The sequence below is a fragment of the Balaenoptera physalus genome, assembly GCF_965194825.1.
Source record: "Balaenoptera physalus genome assembly, chromosome: 4".
NCBI classification, from domain to species: domain Eukaryota; kingdom Metazoa; phylum Chordata; class Mammalia; order Artiodactyla; family Balaenopteridae; genus Balaenoptera; species Balaenoptera physalus.
In genome coordinates, this window is record NC_138891.1 from 68,154,009 (window position 1) to 68,177,682 (window position 23,674).

Genomic DNA, 23,674 nt, shown 5'->3' on the forward strand with positions numbered 1-23,674 from the left:
TCTCCTTTTTTGTATTGAATGTCACATACTGAACATCACTGTTACTGAGAATCTACATCATGTTGCTGAGTTCACCTTCTAGTGCTCACCTGGCTGTCAGGCTACAAGTCATAGTGTTAAGGTCTTTGGATATTAGGGACATGCTTATGGGTCCATGTACATGACAATCCATGTGACAGTTTGTTTACTTTTTGGAGTTTGAATAATTCATATATTTGTTCACCTCCATTTTTGTCACTGGTTAGGAATTGTTTTTACTTTTTTCTCCCCACTTCCTTCTCCTATTTTATTTGAAGAAAAATTTTAATGTAAATCAAACATATTCAAAAGTGCCATCTATGGGAGAAATCTTCTTAACTGTCAGTCAGTATTAGATCTATTAAATTTTATTTCCTTTCTACTCACTAGTTGGGAGTGTATAAACCATGTCTGGGTTCCAACTCCAAAAAAGAAACGAAGAAAATTAATTTACCCTTTCAACTTAAAGATATTGGATTTTCAGATGCTCTTCTAATTATAGACAGATTTTCTAGATGTGCCCATCAGGGACTTCATAAACTCTGATAGCCCACTCTTGTTTCCAACTCCACAAGGTTAACTTTCTCACTCCTCATTTCACCTGCTCTGCAAAGGTCATTGTATTCACTCTCATGGATTTATTTTCACCCTATGATGAGGATTTCTGTTTCTAAACTTCTAGCCCATTTTTCTCCCAGAGTTTAAAGTTTATTCAGCTGCCTGCTTCACTTTTTGTATATCCCATTGGTCCTTCAGACTTACATGCTAAGATGGATCTCATTGTCTCTCCTTTCTTTCCAAGCTGGATCTTCCAACTGTGTTTACTGATTTAGTTAGTGGAATCATCAATCACTCAGTCCAAGAAAGCTGGAAACTTGAAGTCATTCTTGACTCTACGCTTCCTTCTTCTTCTGTCAGTAACATAAACAATATCTGACTTAACCTTTTCACTAATAATTAAAATTTTCTCCATTTTTTCCATCCCCACTTCTATCATCCTATTGTCTTACCTGGACTTGTGCAACAACCTCCTAAATAACTTTGCCCATAAACCAATAAGCTATAAATCCTTCCTCTGTACAACTTCTGGATTTATCAATGTAAGACATATTCCATTTCAATCTAATGCTTCAAATCCTTTAATACTGTAGGGATGGATATGCTAACCTACATATGTGATAAAAAATTATATAGAAATAAGTACACTCACATAGACACACACATAGTAAAGTACAGTAAACCTGGGAATTTCTGAAAAATATCAGTAGGTTATATCAATGTTGATATTCTGGTTCTGATATTATATGATAGTTTTGCAAGATGTTACTTCCCATTGGGGAAAACTGAATAACTGGGACATGGATAATCTCTATATTTTTTATTACAACTACATGTGACTCTACAATTATTTCAAAATAGAAAGTTCATTTAAAATATCTTACAAAAAATTCTTCAATACTCACTAGGAGTATTGAAATATTTAAGCTTTTTAAAAAACATATCACATAAGTTTCTACTTCCGTCTCCAGCTTTATCTCCTGGCATTCTCTGCCCCAAATTTTTACACTATGCTAACAGTGCCGTAGACTGCTCACTCTGCACCATTAGTCCTTATCTGGCCTGACTGATTTCTTCTCATTATTTAGGACTCTTTCCTTGATCCATCAGATGAGATGATATATTTCATTATTGTGCTTTTATAATAGTATGCACACTTTTAATACATTTATTAGAGATTTGTTTTCCTCCTTTACCTTCTCTACCAGGACCTTCTAGAGGGTGACATAGTCTTATTTACTTTTTATCTCCAGTGCCCATTATCTTCCTGGCAAATAATAGATGTTCTCTATACATCTGACTTTAGTAAATGAGTGTGCATCTCCATATAGCTTGAAAATCATCAACAATAAATCCAATGCTATTATCTTCTATTATGTAACTAGACCAGATCATTCATTTGCAAATTTAAGGTGATTGACTATCCTAGTACACTATTTATTTAACTCTCTATAATACTAACAGTAATGATTAAGAGCTTAGTTAATTTCATCCTGGAGTAAAATTAGTCTACTGATAATCACAATGAATCACATACTAAGATGAGATATGCAGATAAAATGCAGATTTGGAGAAGATATCACCTGAGAAAGCTGATGTTTTCCTTCACATGTATAGGGAGCAAGGTTAATTTTTTATTTTAAGTGAAGGCAAACTTGAGGACCCTACAACAAAATGAAACAAACAGAAATACCTTTCATTTGCAATCTATTCAGATGTTTGCTTAGCCCTTGGTCTGACATGGCTCTGGTTAAAAACCACCCACACACACATTAAGATATGTAACAGGTGATTTAAAAAAAAAATCTGGATCTAGAGGTTTGAGTTTATTGTCCCTGGGCCTGATGCTAAGATGGTAGTTATGAGGGGGGTGATTATGCTGAGGGTGAAATTTTTTTTTATCTTGTTTTTTTTATTATTATTCACACTTTAACATTAATATTGTTAATAGTGATAACAACACCATTATCTACACAACCCTTTTACAGTTTACAAACTAAGTTTATATACATTATACCTCTTCTGTATCTGAGGGTGAAATTTAAGTTTTCTGAACTCATTTTCATTTTCTGATTTTACTTTTTACCTGCTGGAGGCTGAATGGTCAGATAATCAGTTGAGACATTTATGAAATGGATTTAATAATAGGTCAGACTCGCTGTCAGACTTAATGAGAGAATGTTTATTTTCTTTTTGAAATCGGCAGAACATAGATGGATAGTGGAGGTGCAGAGTGTAACAACATTATTATTTAAGAATGAAGAGCTTTGATAGAAGACTTGATTACCTGATTTTATGGCAAAATGGGATCCTTGCCACTGCCTAAAGAAACACCACTTGTGTAACTTGTAAAATTTGCTGTGTATCCCTGCATGATTTTGAAGATTCACTTGATTTTTTTGATTGACTATGCTTTAATTTTAATATCCAGTATTATAAGTACAGAAACTATAATCCTAGTTTCATTTTTGTCCTTTTAAGGTTCGTAGAAACCCCAGCCCATTTCTCTTGGAAAGAAAGTTATTACCGATCCACTATGTCCCAGAGCACACAGACAAGCGAATTCCTCAGTCCAGAGGTTTTCCAGCACATCTGGGATTTTCTGGAACAGTAAGTATCAGATAAGCAAAAAACTGTTGAACTATTATAAACAGGTAATTGTGGATGGTCAAAGTATTGCTTACTAGGGCATGTTTCTAGAATCAATAAAAATCAGTTAATGTTGTTGGGAAAAAATTATTCTCTGCAATAGTATCTCTGTGTTCAAAATTCAGTGGAGATTTATTCAGTTTCCAGCACCAAAAGATCATTATTGTTCTAAGGTGGTATAATTTTCGAGGATCAGAAACCTCTCCTACCTAACCCCAAATAACTTCCCCAGTGACTCTCTGATACTCAAATTTGTTCCTTTGGCTTAAAGACTCTTATTTACTGTTACGTTGCAAATACCCTCTGAGAAAGTAAAACACTAAATTTTGTTGGTCTGTATGCCTTGCTAGGAAAAGATCTCCTTCTTAAGATCAGGTTTGGATATGTGAGTAAATTAAGGGAAAGATGAAACAATATCAGAGCATTGGGGACCCAGAAGTTTAGGGTATATCCCTGATACTTGCTTTCTATTCTGTGTTCCACCTGGCAGTTCTTTGATGAGGGCAAGGATCATGACTCCCATTTTACAAATAGGGCTTAGATTTGGAATGCCAGAGATTTCACATCTGGTAATTGGTTGAGCCAGGATTCAATCCTAGGCTTTTTGACTCCAATCAACAAGCCTTGCCAACTTTAAAGCAAATAGAGCTCATTATTACCGACTGAATGAGTGTGTTTTAGTCCCTTTCCACACTTAACACACTTTTGTTTTCCTTTACGGTAGGCCCATCTGTTCAGTTCAGCCCATTGACTTGAACTTTGTGGATGAACCATCAGAAAATGGTGCAACAAACAAGATCGAGATTAGCATGGACTGTATTCGCATGCAAGACTCAGACCTCAGTGACCCCATGTGGGTGAGTGGCATGGGCTTCCCCTTTAAATCTGTGGGCCATGCTATCCACATCTCTGTTATACCCGTCTCTTTCATGGCACATGAAAAGGCAGGTGGCTGTGAATGGGCAAGGCCACTGGAAAGCTAGTCAATGTGGTTAGCAGAAAAATAATTAGGATCTGTGGGATCTGGGTCTGCCTCAACTTTTCATGATGCATACGTTTCCACTGGTATGAGGAAGGGGATTGGAGATAATTCCTTGCATTCTTTATCTAAATTGCTCCTCATGTCTATCCCAACTTAGAGCAGATGGTGCCAGCCCAATGTTTTACAGCTGGTGGAGACAGTCAGAACCAAAGCCAAGATCTGAATTGTATACAAAGTACTTTCCACTATGGCAAACTGCCTCTCTCATAGAATTATCCTTCTTTAATGACGGAGGATGAGGTAAATTCTACGCAAACACACAGATTCAAGTAATGGAGTAAGAGGAAAGAAGCTAACTAATATATAAAATAGGCTCTTTTTTTGGCTTTACCACTGAGTCCCTCATGACCTTAGACCTCAGTTTTTCCCCTATAAAGTGGCAAAATCTTACATCCACACACCTCCCAGGCAGCTAAGGAGTGTACGGGTTAAGGATAGTAAAACATTTTTCTGAGGCGTTTAGATGAAATTTCTTGTATTTGTGCAGTCCATCATGCTAACTGGTGGGTTTTCTTTTCTTTTTTTTTAATCATTCATGCACCACACAAGCCCTATTGCGTTTTCTATAAAAAACAAATAAAAATTTGTAGAAAAATGGAAGCGAAAGGAGCTAGAAAAAGGGTGGGGTGTCATAGAGTGTCTGCTGATGTGATTAAAGAGAGCACTTTATAAAGTGCCATGACTTTCTTTTTTTGGGGGAGGGGGTGGTTACCAAATTACTTTATTTGAAAGATGGTACAGATGAAAGATGTTTTGGTATGCCTTGCCTCTCTGGTCTGATGTAAGATTTTCCTGGACTTCTCACTATATACTCTTTAATATAGATTGTACTTTTTAATACTGGGAGAAGGGGAAGTGGGGGAAGAGGACAGGAAACAACCAAAAATAGAAAATTGTAACTTTTCAAATACACTGATATTTTGTCACCAAATTGATAAGTGAAAATACATTTCTTCATTGGCCCCTTCCATCTTAATATGGATACTAGTCTCAATTATCCTTGAGCTAGTAGAAGGAAACTGACAGATAAATCCAAGGGACAGGTAATTCAAGGCCTTGGAATGTGTGATAATTAAATATAAATATTTATAAATATATAAATTCTGATTTGACAGTGACTTAGAAATTAGGATGTCCCCAATTCATTTAATACTATCACCTCTTAAGCTAACAGGTTTGCCTAGGCTGCTGCTACCTATCTTTTTATAGTCTCTCCAGGCAGGGATTTTCTGTTTCTCATAAAAGCAAACCAAGTTATTTAGTTTAAAATGCAGAATCAAGCCTTTTTATTTACAGTTCCTATTATTATTATCTTTTCACATACTGAAACATGTGGTTTCTTAATGTTCCATGTTGTTTCTTCTTTGTTTTATTAGACATTTTCTCCTTGAGAACATCCCTTTTTTTTTTCTCCTGTCTAGCCAATCCCTATCCATCCCTCAACACCATGCTTGCCTTACCTTCTCTAGAAAAAGATTCCATATCATTGTTCTCTACCAGTCTAAATTAGAGACTATTCCTCTGAAGAAACCTAGGTATATTTTTAATCATATTACTTATGACACAATATTATAGTTGTTTCTTTCTCTATCTCTAAAGGGGACAGGAACCATATTTTGTCATGCCCAGTATTTGTTACCATGTTTGGCCCATAGTAGGACCTCAGGAATTTTTTAAAATTAATTAATTAATTTATTTATTTTGGCTGCACTGGGTCTTCGTTGCAGCTTGCGGGCTCTTCGTTGTGGCTCACAGGCTTTTCTAGTTGTGGCGCACGGGCTCTAGAACACGCGGGCTCAGTTGTTGTGGCGCGCAGGCTTAGTTGTGGTATGCGGGATCTTAGCTCCCTGACCAGGGATTGAACCCGGACCCCCTGTATTGGGAGCGCAGAGTCTTAACCACTGCACCACCAGGGAAGTCCAGGAATTTGAAGTCATAAGAAATGAGACTTGGGAGTTATCTAAAAAGTCAAAATGTTCTCTTTAAAACAGTCCTATTCAAAATAATTTTTTTTTCAACAGTGGAAATGTCCTATATTCCTACGTTCAACACATTAGCCACTAGCCACATGGCTCCATTGGACATCTGAAATGTGGCTAGTGCAAATGAGGGACTCAACTGTAACTTTAGTTAATTTAAATTTAAATTGTTTCATGCGGCTAGTTGGTAGTGTATTGGGTAGCACAGCTCTAGAATATCACCAATCAGGGGACCATCCTCTGCTTCAACATTCACAGCAGCAAAACTTCCTGTCCTGTCCTCCTCGTGTATTCCTTCCCTTTTGAATATAGTGGGTCAGTATAAAAAGTGTTATGCTTTTTCTTTACCTCCATTGTTTCCCCAGTTCTGCTTGAAAGTACCCTGATTTGCCATTTGAGTTCTAAAACTTCAGTCATTTAAAGTTCATTTTGGTGCTTTTACAAAATAGCTAAAGGAATCTTTGGAGAAAACCTAGTGGAGTATCTGAGAAAGTGTCAGCTAAGTTAAACAATGATCTTAGAAGAGGGTAAGAATGAAGGAGAGAAAGCCAAGAAAGTTCACAGATATAATTGCTCTTGTGATAAGTATCTTGTTTAGCTAAGAATGCACTGCCTTGTGTTTTTTTAGGTTATTATTATTTAAGAAATATTTAAGATGATTATTCATAGGTGTTCAAAATTTTTTCCTGAGCATCAGCTATGAATATATACACTTGATGTTGATTCTTTTGGAATTGATTTTTACTTATGCTCATAAGAGCAGTGGCCTGATTGAAACTGAGAGTATTCAATTTGAAATTGATCTAAATTTTCCTCTTGGATGTCTGAATTACAAATTTTCGAAGCTACGGCTTTCTTAGGCTTCAATATCGGATGATGATTAACACATCTGATATTTTATTTAATCTTTCCCGGAACTTTGTGAGGTAACAATTATTATCCTTGTTTTATAAATTAATAAATAAAAAAAGGGGGTTAAAAAACTTTTCTAGGCTGACATATGTAGTCAGCAGCAGTGTCAGTATTTTGCCCACCTTACTGGGCACAATCTTTTCTCAATCTTTCTCTAAGGTATTGTATTTGAGAGGAACTTGACCTCTATTTCTTCTTGAGTGCCTCTTTTTCTATGAAATTGAGGTTCATCTGTGTGGGTAAACCTCCACTTCTCCATCATGAGATAGTCATACCTTAGAGAGTCACCACACCTTTCCCTCCTCTGGAGAGGCACAGGACACCACTGCTAACTAGGAATGATGGAACAGAGTTCTACCATCTCTTACTAGCAACTTAGAACTTGAAATTGTATGTCAGATTGAGGGTAACAAGAAATCAGGAAATAAGAGCAGGATAGAAATGTTTGCAAGGAGCAAGGGATTGAAGTGATTCAGGAAAAGCTGGAAAACAAAATGAAATGGGGTTTTGCCAGTAGGGGAAACAAAATACGTCACTTGGGAATAACTGCATTGAAAGGAGTGTACAAGTGGAGTGAGACTGAACTTAAAAAATAAACTTGCCTGTCTGTGGCTGGTCTGGAGTTTCATCTCCATAGAACTGAGACATTGCTGTTAAAGTATAATTCTATATGAATCCTGGGTTTTCCCTTGTCTTAGGACCATTCCAACATCCTCATAGATGTCCATGTGAGGAGGCCACATGGGTGAGACTAGATAACAATGATAGTCCTCAGCAACAGGAATGGCAAAATAGTGGTCTAGCTCAGGGTGTAATAAGTGGTGTTCTGGTTTGGAAAATAAGACCTAGGAACCTCTGAGATTCCTAGTCCTTCTAAACTGAGATCTGCTGCAACTGGTATGAGGTTCTTTTCTTCCATTACTTGGTAGCATATTTTCACTTTTCTGTGTATAGGTTAATAGCTAAATAGTTCCAAATCTCTGCACATAAATTACCTTCCTCTTGCATATAATAAAAAAAATTTGGGATCCCTGCCAAGCATTCTTTCACTATGCAAGAAATATGAATCTGTGGACATGAAATGACTTGTCAGATTACTAAGGACAAAAATCTTAAAATTGAGAATGTCATCCCATTTTTATTGATTTTTGAAACAACCTTCACCTTAAGAATTAGTCATGAAGTGAAGTCCTAATGTTTTGCTCTGATTATGAACAAAGGGAATGTGAATTGCAAAGAATGTGTGTGCCTCCATCATTAGGATGATTTTAGTGTCACTGAAGAATAAACTACATTGGATTAGCAAATGAAGGTGAACAAGATTTCTCAAAAAATGTTATAATTTAGGTTATGTTTCCAAGATCCTTACTGTTTCTTGATCCTGTTGTCTAATGTATTACTTTATATCTCAGCTTTGCCTTATTTATAAGCTGTCTAAGCATGCCTGTCATGTCCTTAAGAGGCGGATGATGGTATTAACACTTAAATGTTTTCCTGGAATGATGGATGGAAACTATATAACACTTACTTTTGTATTTCTTTATTCTTTGTACTTTGAAGGAAGCCCTATTTAGTTGAATTGGGTTTTTCCCTAGGGATTTTAGTGGTAATTATCTAAAACCATCCATTTTTGTAAATTATTATTGTAGCATCCAGTTATAAATGAAGGGTCTTCAGCTGTACATACCAAAAAACAGTGTTTTTGTATTTGGAAAGACTTAGGTCACAGCATCTAGCATGATACCCTGTATCTTCTATGACCCAAGATTATATAAGATTTCAAGTAGACTGTATAGACGAGATCTAGCCACAGGCATTTCTTTAGAATTTACTTTCCTGTATGCTATGTTCTTTGTGATACAGATGAACAAATCATGGTCTCTAGCCTTGAGAAGACCATAATATAGCAGAAAGTCAAGTGTGTATAATATTACTTTTGAAAAGTACTCAAATGTATGTATTTTTTTTTAAGACACATAAAAAAGAAATGGTTTATTGTGCCTGAGTAAAACTGGCAATATGTTACAGAGAAGGTGCTTTTCATTTAGGCTTTGAAATATGAGTCAAATTGATCAAAAAGAGGAAAGCAAAGAGTAGTTTAAGTTTAGGTAACCATTATGAAAATAATTTATTTAAAAAACTATAATGTGAAGCTCACAAGTTTTAAAAGATAAGACTGAAAATTTTGGGTAAGGGGAAATTTATATAGAAAAGAAAGACAGAATATAAATTTAAAAAATTATAACACATGACAAAGGTTTAATTGCCCAAATAAACTAAGCACTTAAAAACTGGGAATTCCCTGGCAATCCAGTGGTTAGGACTCCATGTTTCCACTGCAGGGGGTGTGGTTTCAATCCCTTGTCAGGGAACTAAGATCCTGCAAGCTGCTCAGCCCAGCCAAAAAAAATAAAATAAAATAATAAGAGAAAGATGAATCTCCCCCTTTGGCAAAGAGTATAAGTAATTCACAGATGTTTAACATATATAAAATGTTCAACTTCTCTAATAATAAAAAATTGTGAATTGAAACAATAAAATTATTTATCATCTATTTGATCAGCAAAGATTTAAATTATTGATAATACCCAGTACTGGTCAGAGTGTTGGGAAACAGTCAATCTTTTTACTTCTGCAGGAGTATAAATTGGTATATGTGGTGGGCAGTTTGCCCATTCTCATTTATTTAATGTTAAATGTACTTACCCTTTGGTTTATAAGTGCCCTTCTTAGAAATTTTTTCCACAAAACAAAAATATATAAATAAGTATACATACAAACACACACACACACAAACATATACGGAAATGAAGCCTTCATTGCAGCATTGTTTATAATATCCATATATATTATAACATATAATATTTTTATAATATCCATATATATATAATTATCCATATATAATATAATATAATATATTATCCATATATATTATATTATATTTTATATTATATTATAATATCATATATATATGACATTATATCTGTCATATCAATGACCAGATAGACTTCTATAGACTTTAAAGTTTTTGGGGAATTCTCTGGTGGTCCAATGGTTAAGACTCCGCACTTCCACTGCTGGGGTCTTGGGTTTGATCCCTGGTCAGAGAACTAATATCCCACATGCTGTGCAGCATGGCCCAAAAAAAGTTTCTGGACTGTGATAGAGAGGAAACTACAGTTTAAAGCAAATGAAGGTTAAGCCCACCATTGAGAGATGGTATTAGTAATTATGATGTGTGGTCTTTTTCATCTTGGCAATCCTATTGTTCATGAACCTCAGTGTGATTTCTGTATTTGTGCTTTATGTGAGACATCCTTTATATTCTGATAAAGATTATGTAGAATTGATCTTATTTCTTGTTAAATGTTTCGTAGACTTGGCTAGTGAAACCATCTGGGCCTGAATATTTCTTTCTGGGGAGTTCTTTAATTATAAATTTAGTGTCTTTAATAGTTACAGGACTATTGAGATGATCTATTCAATCTTGGGTAAGTTTATATAAATTGTGGGTTTTGGGGAACTGGTTAAATTTATCAAAGTTTTTGAATTTATGTATGTCGAATTGTTTGGTGTAGTCCCTTATTACCCTTTTAATGTCTGTGGGATCTGTAATATCCTCTTGTTTCATTTCTAATATTGGTAACTTGTGTCCTCTCTTTCTCTGTCGGTCTTGCTAGAGATTTATCAGTTGCATCAATCTTTCAAAGAACCAGTTCAGCTTTTGAATTTTACAGTTATTTTGTATTGTCTTTCTGTTTTTATCTTCATTATTTCTGGTCTTACTTTATTTCCTTTCTTCTGCTTCTTTGGGTTTATTTTGCTCTTCTTTTTTAAGTTGTTTCAATTGAGTGTTTATATTACTGAGTTGAGATCTTTCTTCTCTTCTAATGTTAGTATTTACATTTATAAAATTTCCATTAAACACTGCTTTAGCTGCATCCCATAAATTTTGATATGTTGCATTTTCACTTTTGTTCACTTTAAAATATTTTCTAATTTCCCTTAAGATATTTTCTTTGACCTATGTGTATTTACAAGCATGTTGCTTAGTATCCAAATGCTTAGATATTTTGTTATCTCTCCATTACTGACTTCTACTTTGATTTCATTATGATTAGAAAACATAATTTCAAATTTTTTCAATTTGTTATGCTTTGTTTCATGAGTCAAAATATCGTTTATTTTGGTGAATGTTCCATGGGCACTTGAGAAGACTGTGTATTCTGTTTTCGCTGGGTGCAATGTTCTATAAATGTCGATTATATTCAGTTGGTTTATGATATTATGCAGTTCTTCTATATTCTTGCTTATTTTCTGTCTACTAATTCTATTGATTACTAGCACTCAATTACTTCTATTGAGAGAAGAGTGTTGAAGTCTTCAACTCTACTTATGGATTTGTCTCTCCTTTCAAATCTGTCAGTTATTGCTTCATGTTTTTGAAAGTTTTGTTTTTAGGTCCATCATATTTAAGTTTGTTACATCTTCTTTCTATCATTGTATAATATTTGTCTTTATTCTCAGTAGTGTGATCTGCTCTGAAGTCTACTTTGTATTTATTTATATTAATATAGCTATTTTAACTTTCTTTTGATTAATGTTTGCATGGTAAATTTTCTTCTCTATCCTTTTACTTTTAACCTGTATTTATCATTATATTTGAATTGAGTTTCTTCTAAACAGTAAATAGTTGTATCATTTTTTATCCATTCTGACAATCTCTTTCAATTGGTTTATTTACATCATTTACATTTAATGTAATTATTGATATGGATTTTTTTGACCTAACACTTATTTTTTAACTTATTTTGTCCTTTGTTCTTCTGTTTCCCTTTTTTTTGCTGCCATTTAGATTATTTGACCTATTTTTAGTATTTGATTTTAATTGTTCTATTTTGGTTCTGGCTATATGTCTTTGAATAGTTTTTAGTGATTGCTCTAGAGACTGAAATATTCATAATTTTTCAGAGTCTATTGAGAATATTTTACCACTTCAAACGGAATGCAGAAAACTTACCACAATATTGATATTATAACCCTTCCCATGATGTTGTAATTGTCATATGTATTACATCTATGTGCATTGAATGTTACCTCAGACAGTGGTAAAATTTTTACTTTCAACTGTCAAAAGCATTTTAAAGAACTTACGAGAATAGTCTGTTTTATTGAACATGATATTTATCATTGATATTGTTCTTCCTTTGTAACAAAGTTACAGTTCTGACTGGATATTATCAGAAAAAAATAGGGAATTCCACGTACCCTTTTGTTCATCAGAATGAATTTTTTTCAAAGAAATAGAGATGCTTTTATTTTCTAAGCAGGATCATAAACCACATCAAAGCTTTAATTTGCTGAATTTTTATTGATCAAAAGGTTATAAACATTCCCTCCATGCCTCCCTCATTGTTTCCTCTCTCCTTGTCTCTACACACACACACACACACACACACACGTGCATGCACACACACACGTGCACACACACACACACATACACGCACACACATGCACATACACGTGCACACGCACACACTTTGACTCACATATAACTCAATTTGAACATCTATAGATATTTTCTAACATTATAGAATTATGTATATATATGTATATATATGGCACATACTCTGTGAAAAAAGTGTGTTTAAGTAAGTCACTCCAGTCAAGTTGCAAGGGACTGGGTAAGAGCATTGCTACCTGAGTCACACAAACATTCTAAATCTTCCTTCCTGCATGTCTTCCCTTGGCTCAAAAAGTGGAAAGGCTATGTCATACAAGTAGCAATAATTTTCTAAGTGTCTTGGTCTCTTAGGCACCAGAAATGCACGATGTTACCCAACTCTAAGTCTGACACTAATTTCAAGAACTCACATCAAGCTCTCCATTTTCCTTCTATTCACTTCCTACTTTGATCTCCTTTAGGCTTCCAGAGCCATCCTCACCACCACTACTGTCCTCCTTTTGTTACTTCTATACATTCTCTTGCTCCTTTCCATGTTTCTTGCTTCTTCCCATCTCCACCTCCCCCTTTTTTGGTCTTCCAGAAAACCACTAGAGTTTAATGCAGGCAGATTTGATCAACAACTTTTTTTTTTCACTTTGATGACTGACTACCTGCTATTTAATATAGGGCTTTACAATTTATTACTTACTTTAGAATTACAGCATGAGATTTATAGTCAGACATACTAGAGTTGGAATTCTGTCTTTACCAATTTTAGCTGTGTGAACTTGATAATCTCTATGAGTCTCTCCTTCCTCTTTTGTATGGATGGACATAATATCTATCATCAACCTCGAGGACTGTGATTTTTTTTTTCATTACCTGATTTGTTTTCATTCAAAGTTCCTGGCGTATAAATATACAGTCAATTAAAAATTATTATCTTTGTTATTACTTGTCTATGCTGATTTTCATAACAACTCTTGTGAAATAGGTGAATACACATTACATTTTATAATAAAATACAAATTGCTCTGATTATTAAAGCAATGCACACTCATTAAAAAGAATTTTAGATGTAAGTATCAAAAGTGTATAGAATTCCTACCTAATGATAATAATTATGAAAATTTTAGGTTTTTTCCAGTTGTTTTCTTAGAAGAAATAGATTTTATAAGACATATTTGGATCATGTCATATATAAATTTTGTAACCTGCTTCTTTTTCTTTGCATTCTATGGTGAACATTTTTCTCGTATTCACTAATCTTCAAAACAACATTAATCACTGTATTATATATCACTACATAGGTATGTAATGATTTATTTATCTGTTTTTCTATTCATAGATTTTTTTTTTTTTTTTTTTTGGTGTATAATTGCTCTACAGTGTTGTGTTAGCCTCCGCTGCACAACAAAGGGAACCAGCCACATACATTCCCTGCCTCTTGGACACCCCGCCCAATCCCACCCATCTAGGTCATCACAGAGTACTGAGCTGAGCTCCCTGTGCTGTACAGCAGGTTCCCACTAGCTATATATTTTATACATAATAGTGTATTTATGTCAAACCTAAAGAAGAATATGTACATACAAAACCCTTATTGTGCTAGCTGCTTAGAAGTATAATTATTAAGTAAAATATATGAACACCAGTGTTATGGATACATGTTATCAAATTTCTTTTCATGAGTTTTAATTTTTTTCCAATTTACACTCACACGAACTGTGCAAAAGTGTCTATAAAGTGGAAATCAATTTTGGTTATACAATCTCTTCTCTAAATAATGCAAATATGTCTAAGTGACTAAAGGAGTTTCCAGTCATTTGCAAATGAAGATGAAATAATCCCTCTGGATACATTTTTAAGTGCAAAAGGGATAGTAGTTTTTACCTGGAGATGAGTAAGACATCTTAGAGAATAGAGCGTCTATGAGTAGGGTGTGTAGACCTAATTAGGATACAAAACATGTGAGGAAAGAGATGGTAAAAGAGGGATATACAAAGTATATTTCCAAGCTTTACCTTAGGATTAGCGCAGAACACGGGACTGGGCGTATTTTCTCCTTTGCCATCCAGCACTTCTTAACCCTTGCTTTTAGTATCCCTAGCATTCTTACCCCTTGGCTAGTACCATTAAAACAATCATCAACCATAATTTGTGCCATATAAGCTTTTATGTATTAGTTCTATGGACATAAATGAAACAAACAAGAGCATATTTTCTGTATAGCAAAAGCACTCTAATTTTTGGAAGATGGGTTTGCAGTTACTTATGTTGCTTATGAGGTGGCTCAAAATCCACTCCATTTAGATTAAGTTCAGGTGTCCCCAGAAGAGACTGTTTTTCTGTTCTCTTCTTTGTACAGTGTAACCAATCGGAAGGCACCACTTTGTTCAAGAGTGCCAAGCCAGGGACTTTACCTTAAACCCAAGTATGCATTTCAAACCTTGAACAAACAGTCTGCTTAATAAAATAAGGGAAAGGGTTTTCTTTTTCTCTCTTCTCTAGAAATTCACAAACATCACTTGACAGGTGACAACTCCTCCCTTACAAAAGGGGCTGTTTGCTTTTTGCTTTGGTGTTTGGGTAAACTGCAGCACGCACTGGCAGAGAATTTATTGCCTAGGGGAAGGTGTTTGCAGTCGCTGTGTTTAATCTGAAAAGAAACCCTTTTCCTGCTATCCCCTCCCTTGGTTTTGGAGGAGGGAGAGTTGGAAATGATAGCCGGGGGGGAAATAGTTCCCCTAACACCTGTCTTTGGTGTAACCTCAGCAATGTTACTTAAGACACTGTGTTCAGTGTGTATGCATTCAGAATGACAAAGTTGAAGAGGGCAGATAAACAAAAAGGGATTTCAGCAGAAACACTGGAGCTGATTCTGACCTTGCATCCTCTTAAAAACCAATCAGGTTGAAATCCTAGCATGCTGGCTTAAAGAGAATCTGATTTGTTTGAAATAATACTCATACTATTAGTCACCTGTCCTTCCTTTGGTCACCAGTTTATTTAATATAGTTTTAATCTATAAAGCCTGAAACAATCTAGAATATTAGACTTAGAAACTATAGACATGATCTACTCCTAGTCCAGCCTTCCTTTAATAGATGGGAAAACTAAGATCCAAGTTGACTACTGTTGGCTCCTCCAACATTTCCAGTAAAGTTTGTGGGAGAGAGTCAGGGCTGACTCAGTTTTCTGGTTTTTCTAAACCTGCCTCTACATCTACTATTAGAGATACGTGAAGAGCTCAAACTCTGGAGGTAGATGGCTGCCTGCATTTGAATCCAGTTCTGTCATTCACTATTTGGATGATCTTGGTATGTTTCTGATTCTGGTATGTTTCTGAGCCTCGATTTCCCCACCTGCAAAATGAAGATGATGCTGTTGGTGACAGACCATAGAAAAGCTGTTTAGAGAATTGAGAGAAGACATGTACAGCAGTCAGCACAATACATTGCATGTGGTCAGTTTTCAGTGGTGATGGTTGTTGCTGTTACTGTTTAGAACGTGATAATCTGGAAACCAGAAATTATTCATCTTAAGTAGAGCAATTCCTGATGCAGGAAAAAAATGAAATTTGCTTAGATTTGTATTTTTGTATTTCCATAAAAAGAAAGTAATATTTGAAGATATGCTAGCATGCTGTAAGAATCTGTCTAGCCCATCCTTTCCCATTTGAAACTAGATAGAGTTGAGTTTTCTTCAAGTTAGAGTAAAATTTTGAAGCATATTTCTTTTAAAAGCTGCAGGTCTCATAGAATTCAAAGAAAACATTTTCACTTTAATTATTAAATATTATTATTTTTTCAGTTATTTGGCTGTCATTCAGTAATCTTAAAATAGTAAAATATTACCTTTTCCCATCTATTAGTTAAGAGCACACACTTTGGGTATACCTGGGTTTAAATCTTAGTGGGATAATGAAGTCGGAGCTGCAGGGATTCCTAGACATGTTAATTCAGTGGTTCTCAGTGTGGTCTCAGGCCAGCAGCATCAACATTACTTAAGAACTTGTTAAGAAATGCAAATTCTTGGGTTCCACTCCAGATGTGCTAAATCAGAAACTAGGAGAGAGTGGGCAACAATCTTTCAATAAGCCCTCCAGTTGATTGTGCTATTTGAGAAACACTGGTGCAATCCATTGTTTTAACATACGTATTTTAATAGGTGGGGAAACTTAGGCTCTGAGTGGAGAGTGACTTGCCCAAGGGGACACAGCCATAATGACAGAGAAAAAACTTCTAGGTCAGTCTTTACTTTAAAATAGATATTTCTAGCTGTGATTCATCTTAAAACATGTAGAAAGCTCTGCTGGGTTACATCATTTCAAAAATAAAAAGGCAGACTGTAACACTTTAGAAGAAGTAATTAAACATATTTATTAACTGGTTGGCTACATGTCTTTATCAGTAAGATGTTGTTAAACAAGATCGTACACCTAGTCTGTTTTCTAATTGTGAAGATCGTTCATAAGAATATTTTCCCTGGCAAAATGACAAAAATTTCAACTTTGTATTCTTGTCAATTCAACAAGAAATTACTGATTATTTACTAAGTTCAGGATATTCTGCTATGGGCACAAGTTTAATAAAAGCTGAAAAAAAAAAGAGCTGAGTATACCACTACCTATAATATAGAGTTGGTGGGGGAGACAGATATGAAATTAATGAACTAGATTATAAATGATCTAAATGATCATACCTACTGAGGGATAAATAGAAAAGACATTGAACACCAGACCAGAGTTTAGTCATCAGCAACGATTGCTGCACTGTATAAGTTCAGTGGCAATATTCACATCACGCTCTTTATGAAGGGTAGCTCTCAGGCATTAAGCAGCTCAGTGGTTCTGCCATCTAGTTAACATTTGATGCTTGCTATACTTGAGAAAATCTGGGGAATTAACAAATAAACAAAGAGCACATTCTTATCCCCCAAACTTCCCAGTTTATTATGGGACAGGAGACACATACAAACAAATCTTATCAAGATAGAAAATAAGTACCAGAGGAGAGTATAGATAAACTTCAGCAGGAATTCTGATGATCATTTCTATTTGAAAGCTCAGGAAATATATTGGCCATGTGAAAAAGCAGGGAAAGAAATTATTCTAGGCAAAGAGAACCAGTCAAGTTAGTTAGGTTAAAGGCTTAAGCGTGTGAAACATTCAATGGAAGAAAATAGGAAATTGTGATGCTTAGAATACTTGTCTCATTTGGAGTAATGCAAATTATTATTTTTTAAAATTTCCTGGACCCACAGAACATATATATCCACTCTCAGTTTGAGACCCCTTGACTTAAGTGTAGACATGAATTTGGTAAATTGTAGCATGGGAGGAGGGTCAGTTTGGTTTGGCTAAAACCCAACAAGTAAGAGGAGTATGGGAATAGACAAAGAGTAGAGTTGGGTTCACTTCAAGGAAAACAGTAGTACATTCTAACCTGGTGACCTTGCTGAGCTGATTATAAGGTACAGAATGTGGGTGACGAGAGGATGGGTGGTTGGAGGCGTCGAGGCGCCCGCACGCTCATGTGACGTCAGACTCTGCCATGCCGTGTGCTGATTGTCAAGAGAAGTGAGTGTGTTGGGACTATGATTAAGTCTCTCTGGATGACTGTTCTTTTCACATAAGGACTTGTTCACTGTCTAGTTTTTCCTCCCCAACATTTACTCAGAATATATCAAGGGCCAGTTCTTGGAGTAGGAATAGTGAGTCCCTTCACTTTACAGCCTAATGAGAGATAAAGGTGCATATCCCACTAATTAGAAAACAAGAACCATGTTGACAAAATGTTGGACTAGGGATATAAAGCAAGGCTGATAAAACCTTACCTGAATTAATTATTTCTAATTAGAAAGATTATCAGACTCTTCCTCTGGTAAAAGGTAAAATGTAAAAAGTGTGTGTGTGTGTGTGTGTATGTGTGTGTGTATGTGTGAGAGAGAGAGACAGAGAGAGAGAGACTCTTATTTTGTGCAGTATTACCCTCTCACTTCCTTTGTGCATATAAGTTAGCTGAGTTGGGTGCCTATCAGAAGTATATTGTCTGCAGTGATATGAGCTTACTTTTGGTCCCTTTTGTCTATCCAAGTTATCCTTTGTGTTTTGGAAAGACATATAATTCACCTATAGATTAAAAAAACAGTTACTTCATTGTGTTTACTTATCCTCCCAAGAAGCTGAGAGCTCTTATGGATATTATTCAAGCCATTTCCCACCACACCCTCTTAAAGAGGTAGAAAAAGAGCAAGTATTTTTACCATCTCAATTTTGTACCTCCATAGCACAGGGTGTGAATCAGAAACTAATTTAGAAATAAAACCCATATGATTTGTCTTGGAATTGGGTATGGTTTGTTCTGATGGATATTACTACCTGCTTTCTTTCAAATGAGAGCTAGATGGTTCTATAAAATATGGCTTTTAAAAATAGCCCTCTCTTCAGTGGTTAGGTAGAGTATCAAGATGATTTTTCTATAACCTCAACTTTAGTGGAGGCTTACGGATTTAGTGATGTCAGCTTCTCTAGATGGAGGGAATCAGCACAAACCATCTCTGCTATTGAATTAAATAGATGTGGCCCAGAGATATTTTATTTGACTTTCAGTAAGGGTCTGTTAGAAAAAGAGACAACTCAGCTGCAGGAAATTGATCAGATAGAAGGAAAACTAAGGAGGATGTAGAAGAAGAAAAACAAAATCTATTTTGTGAATAACTGATACTGGGAAACAAATGTATTCCAAAATGTTGTCTCTTTTTCTTGAGGTTTAAGAATTAACACATCACATGTAAAATTAAGCTCTCTGGAGGACCTTTGGCATAGGAAAGAAATTTAGGGTTTTAAATATGGGGCTTTAAAAATTTACTCTTCTTTGTATGTTGAAAGACACTCAGACGTATAGCAGTCATGAGTTTTAGTGACAAAACACTGGCCTGAGAGTCGAGAGCCTTGGCTGCTGCCTGGCACTGCCGTCCCTAACTGGCTTTCTGTTGATGGACAAATAACTTCCCCTTCTTGGGTCTTAGTTTTCTTATGTGTAAAAATCTGGAACCAGACTAGCTGCTTACTCAACGTTTTCCTCCTCTGTAATAGATAAATCACCAATCCCTTGCTTCTGAATTCGGCTTTGCTAGGACTCCTCTTGTGTCTTAATGTGGGTACATAGCACAGGCAAGCACATTTTCCAGAACCATTCCTGAAAGGACCTGTAAACCAGTGTGTTCTGTCTGAAATGTGGAACAAAACCTGTTCTACACAGTAGCTCTGCGGCATGGAATCTAAAGACTTTGTTACGATCTTTCTTTTCTTTTGGTTCTCTAAGGGCAAGGAGGTTGGGGGGATTTGGTAAAAAACAGAACACAAAAGCAACACTTTTATATCTGAGAAAATGAATACTTCCTAGTCATTGTTTTTTGTGGAGGCGAGGTGGGCGGTGAGGGATTGCACTCATAAGATTAGTCATAAATGTGAATACTGTCTGGAGCTGGTGAAAGGAGAAGTAACTCACTCCTTCTGTTATTCTCTCACTCCCTCTAATGTGCTACCTCTATCTTCCTCACAAGTCCCGGAGGCAGTGTTCCTTCCAAACAACTACCTGCCTAACCAGTTCATTGGAATGTCTTTCTGCAGACTGTCTGCTCATTCAGATTTCTTCTGAAAATCAACCTCTCTAAAAGCATAAATCACATTAAAAAAAAAAGTGGTAAATGTTGCACACAAAATCTCTCCTTTGGTTTTAAAAAACGCACAAATCCACCTACCTACCCCTTCTTGAAATAGCAAAAGCAAAAGCATTTAGGACGATAGTCACCTTACTCTTTTTAAAGAGAAGACTTTTTTCTTGGTTGCATTTGTTCTTTGGGGTGACAGGAATTAAGCTCTTTTGATGCAGTCTTTCCTCTTTATCACATGCACGCCTCGTGATCCCTCATCCTGCAGCCTAGGGGTGATTTTATGAAAATATTAACTCATGTTATCTTTGCTGGCATTTTTAAATTAACAAACACTAAAATTTGAAGCAAAAATTATAAACTACGGATGAACACAAATCTTGCCTTATAACAAGTTTTGCCTTTACATGCATATAAAAAGGTCTTAATCTATGAGAGAAATTTAATAATTACTGAGTACGTACTGCAAAACTTTTCTTCTTTGTATAAAAACATCTTAGGCAATAACCAAGGTGTCAGTGAATTTCTTTTTCCTTTTTCTTTTTTTTTTTTTTTTTTTCCTGATCCAACTGCCTATCTAGTTCTACCAAAAAACCCTGAGTGGGAAGGAGTCACATAACATTTTCTTATTCTGATTGTGTACAGTTCCTAACTAAATAGGGATAGTTTGTAACTTAAATTCACGAAAAAAAAAAGAGTAAAAGTGTGCCAATCTCTCAATTTGTGTAGTGAAAATAGGATGCTATTCATAGTGTCCTAGAAGCTGAATTTCTTGCTGTATCTGATGAAAGTATGAAGGGTGAAGGATAAAATAGGCATTTTCTTTGCTGCTTTTGTTTTTGAAGGAATTCTCAGAATCATTTGACGTTTGGCAAATTTGAAGTGTAGTTTTGATTTCTAGTTCCACTCCTGTAACAATGTAATGCAACTATCCTATTCATCTATCAAGAAGTTCATCTAAAGAGTAACTCGTGGTTGGAAAAACCACGAGTCTCAGTTTTTACCATGTAGAGTGTACGGTGCTAAATTATCTGATAGGCAATAGAAACAAGCCACTATCTTATGACTGAATTATAAGAAGAAAGAGACTCTTGGTTCAAATATCCCTGTAGACTGTGCAGTCTATACAAAAAAAGACTATTGTACAGAGAAGAGGGTGCTACCTTAGAAGTTTGGAAACCTAAATTCTGGTCATGAATTCTATACTATTTAGCTGAGTGATCTGACACATGTCACTAACCCTCTCTAGTTTCAGTTTCTTCACATATAAATAATCTAGATAACTGATATTCAAACCTAGATAAGTTGATATCTAGATTTAGATATCAAGGGTTTCTTAGAATAACCCATAAAACTGAACTCTCATGCTAGCACATACAACAAATCAAGTACTATTTTATTATTAGATATTTATTTCAAGGGCTAAATACTTTGGGCTCTGGGTTCAAATATCCTGGGCATATGAATAACTAACCCTCTCTAAGCTTTAGGGTTTTTGCTGTTGTTATTTTTTGTTTTCTTTTGTAATATGGGATTAATATGACTACTGTGAAAACAATGAGATAGTAAATATAAAGAGATCATCACAACAGCATTGCTCAATAAATGTTGGCTTTTTTTAATATTTACTTTTTATTGGGTCAGTCATGGAACACAAAGGATTGTTTTAAATAAGCACAATTTAAGGGATAGTTTTGTATAGAAATTATAATGCTTTACCAGCCTCAAGATCCATTTTTTTATTTTGGTATAGGTGTTATTATTGTGTAATTCTTTTTAAAAAAAATATTGAATCCCAAAGATAATAAGTAGTTGCAAATTATTATTTTAAACTTTCTTTACAATTTCTGGATAATTGTTCATCAAATTGCTCCAAAATCCTGAAAGATCTATATATGTATGAATGTATGTATGTAGGTATGTATCTATCTGTCCATATCATTCTCTAAAATTTTGATTCTATGTAATGATCAAGTTAAATAGCAGAATAGAAATTTATTCTGGGTGAAAAGAAAAGTAAAATTTTATTTCATTAAATGTTATCTATAGTCAGTCCCTTTGAGAATATTGGGCATAAAAAAAATTATGGATGTTGTTATATATGTGTGTATTTTTGTTGCAATTCATGTCTGAGAAACCAGCTCTTCTATCTATTTGGATTAGAGATTGTGTGCCCAGTGGATGCAAGAGCTATGTTTGATCTTTCCTTGGTATTCTCCCACTTAGTTGGTATTCATTTGAAGCATAATCATTTGTTTAGTTTTAATCCAATAGATAGAATAATATGGTCTCTGAGTAAAAATGTGATTATAATAAATATATGCTATAGATAGTTGATGTACTCTCTCTGAGATGCATCAAAAGAGAAATAAAACTTTTTTAAAAAGACTGTACCCATTTAGACCTTCAAACATGCTCCACTTCAAAGTGGCCACCTTGGGCAATTCTGTTCCTGGACCTTCTCCTTTGTTACTCATCTTCAATGAAAGCTTAGCAGGAGCATAAGAAAATGTGTCCTTATCTAATGCTAACTTTTTTCTGAATTAGAATCATCTTATCCAATTTGATCACTCATTTTATACACTAAATTTGGCAGTGCTGAGTACATTTTTGGTTCATTTTTTTAAAGGCTGGAAATTTGTCACCACTGATTACATTCCAATAATGAGTCACAAACTGATTCATAAATGACAACAGATTGTTCACCAGGCTCAAAGTTCCATAAAAGCAGGAACCATTACTTTCTTTTCTTTAAAAAAACATTACAAAGCCTGGCACCATTTAGTTTTTGGCCAATTCTTTTTGAATGGTTTGGAGATACAGTGAGCTCACCTCTTTAAATTGTGAGCGCCTTAAGGAAGTTATATGACCTGAGTCTTCTGTATGCCACATAGAACCTGATGAAGATGCTATACTAAGTAGTCCTTAATCTGTTAATTTAAAATCAGGTCAGTCCTACTTTCTCATTGTCTTGATGTAGCTTTTGAAAACTAGATACAATCCCTCTAACAATTTCTTGTCTATCCTTTTTGGAAGTTTGCCATCCCCCTATGTTTTCTATGGCTTTTTTTTGTTCATCTGGAACGTGTACATATTAATTTAAAATGCTTCTTTGACATCTATTAAACGGCTTGCAATAGATTTAAGCCACAGAAGTTTGGGCATTTGGGCAATTGTCAAGAAGTTTTGTGCCTAGAAGGCTGTTCTTTTTTTCTTTGAACAACATTTTTCGCTGACTTTATGCAAATTTGAAGAGGCTAATCCAAGTCATCGTTAAAGATTATTAGGCAGGACAAAACATTTAATGTTGCAAGTTTTCTCTTGAAATTAATCAGTCAGTTCCACTGTATAAATTTTGTTCTATGCCAGAGGTTTTAGTTTGAATGAATCAAA

General features: G+C 35.0%; 1 protein-coding gene across 5 annotated transcripts in view; it reads left to right on the forward strand.

Moving 5' to 3' along the window:
- The window catches only part of TP63 (tumor protein p63), a 228,491-nt gene that overhangs the window by 87,109 nt on the left and 117,708 nt on the right, over positions 1-23,674 (forward strand). For all 5 annotated transcript variants that reach the window (XM_082461484.1, XM_082461489.1, XM_082461483.1 and 2 more), the window contains 2 exons: positions 3,058-3,186; positions 3,950-4,082. In XM_082461484.1, coding sequence (XP_082317610.1) covers positions 3,058-3,186; positions 3,950-4,082 — 262 coding nt within the window. The remainder of the gene's footprint in view (positions 1-3,057; positions 3,187-3,949; positions 4,083-23,674) is intronic.